The sequence below is a fragment of the Perissodus microlepis genome, chromosome 4 (genome assembly GCF_051167445.1).
Source record: "Perissodus microlepis isolate ML-2025 ecotype Zambia chromosome 4, ASM5116744v1, whole genome shotgun sequence".
NCBI classification, from domain to species: domain Eukaryota; kingdom Metazoa; phylum Chordata; class Actinopteri; order Cichliformes; family Cichlidae; genus Perissodus; species Perissodus microlepis.
The window spans coordinates 16,039,712-16,048,201 of NC_140464.1; the positions used below are offsets into that span (position 1 = coordinate 16,039,712).

The 8,490-nt window shown below is 41.7% G+C and overlaps 1 protein-coding gene across 1 annotated transcript in view; it reads right to left on the reverse strand.

Moving 5' to 3' along the window:
• slc5a11 (solute carrier family 5 member 11) overlaps positions 1-8,404 on the reverse strand; it is a 9,312-nt gene extending 908 nt beyond the window's left edge. Inside the window, exons 1-13 of the mRNA XM_084926080.1 lie at positions 6,638-8,404; positions 5,809-5,880; positions 5,616-5,720; positions 5,468-5,527; positions 5,251-5,355; positions 5,046-5,151; positions 4,882-4,962; positions 4,588-4,793; positions 2,214-2,349; positions 1,925-2,032; positions 1,686-1,836; positions 857-1,025; positions 212-427 (exon numbers count right to left, since the gene is read on the reverse strand). Of these exons, the coding sequence (XP_084782206.1) occupies positions 212-427; positions 857-1,025; positions 1,686-1,836; positions 1,925-2,032; positions 2,214-2,349; positions 4,588-4,793; positions 4,882-4,962; positions 5,046-5,151; positions 5,251-5,355; positions 5,468-5,527; positions 5,616-5,720; positions 5,809-5,880; positions 6,638-6,784 (1,662 nt within the window). The 5' untranslated portion in view covers positions 6,785-8,404. The remainder of the gene's footprint in view (positions 1-211; positions 428-856; positions 1,026-1,685; positions 1,837-1,924; positions 2,033-2,213; positions 2,350-4,587; positions 4,794-4,881; positions 4,963-5,045; positions 5,152-5,250; positions 5,356-5,467; positions 5,528-5,615; positions 5,721-5,808; positions 5,881-6,637) is intronic.
• Positions 8,405-8,490: the final 86 nt, after the last annotated feature.

Here is an 8,490-nt window from a genome sequence, read left to right on the forward strand (position 1 = left end):
GTTGAAATGTTCTCTTCAGACTTTAAAAGGTAATTAACAAGACAGTCTCATTATAAATGTACCCTGAGGTATTATTGACACCTAGTGGTGCTACAGAGCGATGTTATGAGCTGATCCTTGTAATGTTTCCATCCATCCATCCATCGCTCATGTCTTAGCAAAGGTGTGTTTAAAGACAGTCGGCATTTTCTTGAAAGTTAAGTGGCTTCACCTGCTCTGGTTTTGGCTCCTCTGTAGCCAAGCTCACTACAACCACCACAACGAGGGTAATGAAGGACAGCAACATGGAGAAGTAGAGGTAATGAACATATTTTAACACTGCAGGTCTGTCGTCCTCTTCATAGCACAGTGGAGCAGGGTAGATGAAGTCCAGTAACATACGAATACACCCGACCACAAGGCCAATAGCCAGGCCCCAGAAAGCACCCTGCACCAGGGAGGGAGTCAAACATCAGCATTATACACAGTATAATGGAACATGAATATACACTCAACGGCCACTTTATTAGCTACACCTCACTAATGCTGGGTTGGACCTGCTTTTTGCCTTCAGAACTGCCTTAACTTTTTTAGGGCATAGATTCAACAAGTTGCTGGAAGCATGCCACACCAAACAGCAACTGTGCCAAGTCACTTAAATTTCCTTATTGTCACATTCAAGTTCAGCAAGTCGTCTTGAACACGTCTGTCAGTCACATGGCAGCATTTAGTTGTTGCCATGTGAATGGCTGTTTAGATATTTGCAGTAGTGAGAAGTTGAACAGGTGTACCTAATAAAGTGACCAGCGGGTGTATTTTCCATGAATTACTTGATCAATTGCAAGAACATTCTGAAGAAGAAAAAAAAACAGCTTGCCTTCTCATTGGTCCTCTTCCAAAAGCAGCCAATGAGGAAGATGATGGAGACGGGGGGCTGGAGGTAAGTGCTGATGGACTGGATGTAGATGAAGAGCTGGCCACCCTGACTGGCCTGGACGACTGGAATCCACAAAACAGACACCACAACCAACACAAGCACAAACACTCTGCAGCACACACATCAAACCATAAAATGGGCGTTATGCAATAATAATGAGGTTCTGTAATGCACAGATTTGACAAAGAGCAGAAAACTAAAGGCGCTGGAATCTAAATGACACAATGCATTTAGCCATTATTGAGTAAAGTTTGGTGGATGAGCTCATATAAAGGGCCTTATACAAAGCTTTCTCAGACAGGACCACTTTAATTAAAGTAGGTTGTTATTTCCATCTGAGCTCTCTTATGGGATCACCCCACTCTTTCATTTTGCATGCATGCAAAGCTGGAGGCGGGGAGAGCAGCATCAAAACGCCTCTTACAGAACAGAGCAGGCATCAAAGACCACAAACATTACATTCATTAAGTCAGACAACATAAAAAGAAGGAGCTGAGGTGGGCGTGGGATTCAAAATAGCTTGCAGAGGCAGCAGCAGCAACTTAAACAGTGTCCCCTTGGTGAGATTTGTTGATTGAATCATAAAAGTTTACGCAGGTTGGCATTAACAAGATCGACTTACTGAACTAATACTATGCTCAGTTTTCCAAATGTAGATGCTCTAAGTGAGAATAAAGTGCAGAAATGCTTTTCTGCTCAAACTTCAGTCTCAGCATACGATATACATGCTGCATGTTTTATATCAGAATGCCCTGACGTGGTCACATACCTGCCCACAATCATGAGCTCCCATTCAGAAGCACGGGATCTGAAACTCTTCCACAGGTCCATGGTAAAAATGGTGCTGGCACTGTTAAAGATGGAGGTCAGCGAGGACATGAGAGCAGCAATCATCACAGCCATCATCAAGCCCCGCAGTCCTGGGAGGAAAGACGCACAGTTACCATGAAAGACTTGTCACGTAAAGCATGAAGCAGGAAACGAGGTGCAGCAGAAAGAGTCTCTCACCTGCAGGAAGAAGCTCCATGACCAGTTTGGCATAAGCAATGTCTGAACACCCCACTGGATTGCCACAAATCTCCCTGCACACCTCTGGCTCTGCACAAGCCACTTCGTCTATGCACAGTAGAAACACACACGCGTCAGTCAAACTCAAATATCCACAATATTTTTGTTTAGTGTTACCTAAATACCTCACACACTTTCAGCACCATTATGGAGGCTAATGTTATAATATGCAGTAATAAATGTATGTCAAACACAGTATTCCAGCTGCAGCATACAGTTCTCACTGTACCTGTGTAAAGTATTCTGCTGATCATGCCGGGGATCATGATGGCAAAGAAGGGCAGAACTTTGAGGTACGCAGCCAGCAGGGAGCCTCCTTTTGCATGGGTCAGGGTCTTGGCAGCCAGAGAGCGCTGCACAATGACCTGCAGAGAGTCCCGAATTAAAAGCTGACCAATAAATATATATATAAATACAAACCGGATTCCAAAAAAGTTGGGACGCTAAACAAATTGTGAATAAAAACTGAATGCAACGATGTGGAGATATTTTATTCAGAATAGAACATAAATCACGGAACAAAAGTTGAAACTGAGAAAATTTATCATTTTAAGGGAAAAATATGGTGATTCAAAATGTCATGGTGTCAACAAATCCCCAAAAAGTTGGGACAAGGCCATTTTCACCACTGTGTGGCATCTCCCCTTCTTCTTACAACACTCAACAGACGTCTGGGGACCGAGGGGACCAGTTTCTCAAGTTTAGAAATAGGAATGCTCTCCCATTCTTGTCTAATACAGGCCTCTAACTGTTCAATCGTCTTGGGTCTTCTTTGTCGCACCTTCCTCTTTATGATGCGCCAAATGTTCTCTATAGGTGAAAGATCTGGACTGCAGACTGGCCATTTCAGTACCCGGATCCTTCTCCTACGCAGCCATGATGTTGTGACTGATGCAGAATGTGGTCTGGCCTTATCTTGTTGAAAAATGCAGGGTCTTCCCTGGAAGAGATGACGTCTGGATGGGAGCATATGTTGTTCTAGAACCTGAATATATTTTTCTGCATTGATGGTGCCTTTCCAGACATGCAAGCTGCCCATGCCACACGCACTCATGCAACCCCATACCATCAGAGATGCAGGCTTCTGAACTGAGCATTGATAACAACTTGGGTTGTTCTTGTCCTCTTTGGTCCGGATGACATGGCGTCCCACATTTCCAAAAAGAACTTCGAATCGTGACTCGTCTGACCACAGAACGGTCTTCCATTTTGCCACACTCCATTTTAAATGATCCCTAGCCCAGTGAAAACGCCTGAGCTTGTGGATCTTGCTTAGAAATGGCTTCTTCTTTGCACTGTAGAGTTTCAGCTGGCAACGGCGGATGGCACGGTGGATTGTGTTCACTGACAATGGTTTCTGGAAGTATTCCTGAGCCCATTCTGTGATTTCCTTTACAGTAGCATTCCTGTTTGTGGTGCAGTGTTGTTTAAGGGCCCGGAGATCACGGGCATCCAGTATGGGTTTACGCCCTTGACCCTTACACACAGAGATTGTTCCAGATTCTCTGAATCTTCGGATGATGTTATGCACAGTTGATGATGATAACTGCAAAGTCTTTGCAATTTTTCGCTGGGTAACACCTTTCTGATATTGCTCCACTATCTTTCAATTCAATTCAATTCAATTTTATTTATATAGCGCCAAATCACAACAAAAGTCGCCTCAAGGCGCTTCTTTCTGCGCAACATTGTGGGAATTGGTGATCCTCTACCCATCTTGGCTTCTGAGAGACACTGCCACTCTGAGAAGCTCTTTTTATACCCAATCATGTTGCCAATTAACCTAATTAGTGTTAATTGGTCTTCCAGCTCTTCGTTATGCTCAAATTTACTTTTTCCAGCCTCTTATTGCTACTTGTCCCAACTTTTTTGGGATTTGTTGACACCGTGTAATTTTGAATCAACATATTTTTCCTTTGAAATGATACATTTTCTCGGATTAAACTTTTGATCTGTCATCTACGTTCTATTCTGAATAAAATATTGACATTTGCCATCTCCACATCATTGCATTCAGTTTTTATTCACAATTTGTTTAGTGTCCCAACTTTTTTGCAATCCGGTTTGTATTTATATGTAAAGCAGGTAACTACATATCTGTGTAATGTAAGGCAGAATGGAACCACAAAGCTTACTGCTATCACTCAGGAATTTATAACATATCAGGGGCTAAACAGATGCTGCTGTGTATCTGGAAAGACTGTAAATGCTAATTAAAACTAACCGTGCTTTTTCTTATCTCACTTCAGTTGGATCTTTGAAACATGCCAGGTTCTTTATGGAGTAATTCTCATGATGAGGATTTTCAGATTAAAACTCTCTGAGTACTTCAGAGAAAATTTTTAATCGGCGTCAACAAGATGTAAAAGCTCTAAGTTGTACTTTTATATTTTATGGATGAAAGATCTCTTGACATCTTAAATTCATTTTTTAATGCTCATGTTGGTAAATCAGGGCTCACGAGCTCTGAACTGCCTTCACTGTAGAAACGAGGTTTGCCTATGAAGCCTTTGATTTGAACTCTACTGATTAAACACTCTCTGAGGGGAAAGCTTCCTTTCATAACTTTAACTTTCATAACTTTAGCTTTGAAAATCACTGACCTGATCAGAGCACCAGTACCACATGGAGGGGATGGACATGCCGACAATAACACCAGGCCAGGGGAGGTCAGAAGTCACTGGATCTCTGAATATGTGGAAAGCATCTTCTCGGGGGATGCCACAGGTCGAGTTGGGTACACGAATTGATGGGATGGCGTTGCCGTAACCCTCCATGAAAGCATTCCAGCCTCCAACCTCCACAAAACCTACACATAGAGACAAAATAGTCAGATCAGCTGGATCATAAAGGGTTGGAAACTGGAAGCTGTGATTTTCACTCATATCCTCACTCACTGAAGCCCATGAGGGTCAGAGCTCCTGCCAGCATGATAGCAGTCTGAGCTGCATCTGTATAGATAACTGCTGCCAGACCACCTATGAACAGCAAACAGCACATTATGCACTTCTAGAAGCTGGTAAAATACAGAACAGCCAACATGAGCGGGACTGTAGCTCACCTGCTACAGTATAGATAGCAGTGACTAACAGCAGCAGCACCACAGCCAGGTAGATGTTCCATTGTAAGGCAAGCTGAATGAACAGGGCACCTGCATACATGTCCACCTGGCCAAAAACACACATAGGTTTATGCTAAGAAACTAGAGAGAAATTAAGCCAGATAAAGCTTCACAAAATAAATCACTATTGTGGATTATAGCCTACCGATATTTTTGTAAAGATGTAAATAAATAAGGAAAGGATGGCTATAAACAACTGAGTTCTTCTACCACCAAACCGCCTCTGCAGATATTCTGGCATCGTTGTCACCTGTAGAAGAAATAAGGTCAAGCTCTATGAGATCACGGGGGAATAAATGACCAAAATCATGCATGCAACAACTTATTGTTTCTTTTTTTCAGAGTGTGTGTAGAAAACTCACACCAGAGGCAATATAAATGGGCAGGAAGAGCCATCCCAGCAGCAGTACCATCATCATACCCTGTCAGTTAACAAATATCAGCACCATCAAGAATTTAAACTTATTAATATTTCATATCAAAGTTATTTTTGACAGATTATTTTCTTACATTCCACTCGTATGCAATAGCACCAATTCCCGCTGCGGCTCCTGACCCTGCCAGGCCGATGAAATGTCCACTGCCAATGTTACTGGCGAACAGCGAAGCACCCACCTAAATATAGATGAGAGTCCGAATCAGAACATTTTGCCTTCATCTGACTTTTAAAGTGTGCTCTAGATAGAGTTTCTGCACAACTCACCGGCCACCAGGTCATGTTCTTCCCGGCTAAGAAGTATCCATCCACCGTGCTGCGCTTTGTCCTCCACATGGACTGGAAAAAACATGGGAAATGTTATAGAACCTCTTAAAGGTAACAGTAACAGAAGACCTATTTATTCATAATGCTGAGATGTAATCTATTTGTAAGATAAAGATTAAGTTAAAAGGCTTCTAAAACTTATAAGACAACATATCTCAGGGAACACAAAACCCAAATTTCGCTGCCCAATCCCAAATCTAAACATCCCTCGTATCTTCTGTGTATAAATTATCACAATGCGTCTGCTTCTAAAGATCCTGGCTGGCTTTCAGACCCACCGGCTCACTTCTTTTAGCTTGTAGAGCAACAAAGTCCACCCATGTAGGGGAACTCTGTAGCTTCATGTGCCTTCATGTGTCAACACAGGTACCTCAAATCCACCTTTTTACATTTAGAGGTGTTTTTTGTTGTTATCAAAATATCACTGCATTCTTAATGTCGCTGGACAGTAATTTGATCTTTAATCTCCATTTGTGAGCATCCAGGTTATCAAAGAAAGTTAATTATAGGAGAAGGGCAAGAAAAGGGGCAATATAAAAAAGTGGAATGTAAATTCTGATAAAGCTTGATACAGATCACTCTGCTCTCATTGAAGGACATTTGCCGATAGCAAAGATTAAGTGAGAAAAAAGCACTGATACAGATACTATACAGAGGTCTTCACAATATGTTTTATATTTAAAGGCATTAGATCTGAATTCGTTTTAGTTTGTATGACAAAGAATACAGATCGCCATGTAAAAATGTTGGTATCATTTTCTGTGCTTACCCATAGGCCGACTCCCAGCACCAGTAGAAAATAGATTACCAGCACCACTATATCCACAGTGTCAAGCGTACTGCCATGCCCTGGAGATGGCGATGGGGATGGGGGCATGGTGGTCCCCAGGCGTTCTACTGGAAGGTCAAAGGTCATCTGGAATCCAAGAATTTAAAGTCAGTCTCAGGAGCCGACAATGAATGAAGTAGAAAATTCTTTTCACCTTAAACACAGACATAAAATCCAATTACCAGACTTTTTTTTTTTTTTTTTTTTTTTTTTTTTTTTACACATTGCTAGAACTGGGTTGGACTGGCTTTTTTCTTCATGGCATAAATTCAGTTAGTTTAGCAAACGTTTCTCAGAGATTTTGATCCAGATCGACACGAAAGCATCACACAGTTGCTGCAGATTTCTCAGCTGACCGTATGTGACAGGAATCTCCTGTCCCACCACAGTCTGAACTGTTGACAGAGTGGATCCATGCTTTCATGTTGTTCACACCAAATCTTTTTTTTTATTTTTTATTTTTGGAAGGGATGCCAAATGCTATCATTTTTCTGTAAAGCAAATTTACCTTGCCTATGGGTATAAATAAAGGTACCTTGACCCTACTATCCAAATGTGCAGCAGAAATCAAGACTCATCAGACCAGGCAACATTTTTACAGCCTCCTTTTGTCCAATGTTGGTGAATCCATGTGAACTGTATCCTGTTCTTAGCTGACAGCAGTGGTATTCGGTGTGATCTTCTGCTACTGTAGCATGTCTGCTTTAAATGTTTGACATGTTGTGTGTTCAGAGATGCTCCTCTGCACACCTTAGTTGCAACAAGTGGGTATTTGCCTTCTTGTCAAGATGAGCTCGTCTAAATATTTCTGAAATATTTAGACGAGCTCATCTTGCACAAACAACCTTAATAAAAAAAAACTCCATTCCGATGCTTGGTTAGAACTTCAGCGTCCTCTTGATCACTGAGTTGGCACAGTTGCTGCCATGTGATTAGATGATTAAAGATTTGCCTTCATGAGCAGTTGTGCAACCCAGTGTGTACCTAATAAAGTGGCCAATGAGTATATGTACGCATATGCAGTTGAGTTGACCACCATGTCAGACAGACTGCTTTATACAGTACCAAAAATACTTCACTCTTAAACACATCTGCTGGCTTGTTTAAGACTTAGTCAAAGTTCCTCCAATATAGTAGAATTAAAAATGACAAAACAGCTATATCTGAGATAACGGCAACAACTGCAGCTCGCCATTTTACCCTCTTAGGCTTTCTGTTGGATATTAATTGAATAAAACAAGCTTACCTTTCAGTACACCGTCACACTTTGTATCATTCCAGCTGGGCTCTCTGCAAGTCAACTCGTGCAAGCCAACCGATTCACAAATGTGTCACAAAGCTTCTTCCACTTCCATTCCAAAAGATCAAACTCCACTTTTACCTCGTCCACGACACGGTGTAGTTAAAGTGTAAGAGTTTTATTACTCCACACAGGGAGGTCTTTTCACAACAGAGTCCCGTTGCCAGTAAAATAACTGTGATTGCTGAATGTGTTAAATGCATGTAAAATACACTAAAGATGTGGGCAGTGATAGTATGCTATCAAAGTAACATTGAGATTGTGTGTGTGTTCACGTCCAGGAGAGAAAAATGCAGATACAGGCTTATCTTACAAAGACAAATGCTCATAAACACTGCACCTCAGTAGCAGAGATTAACTGGTTGCAGCAATGCCATGTGGAGCAGTAATCAGGTTGTAAGGACACGGGTATATGAGGTGTTTGATTTTGCCCTGGCATAAATACAGTCCATTCAGCATTCCTGTATAAAGACAGCTTAAGTTCTGAAGAAGA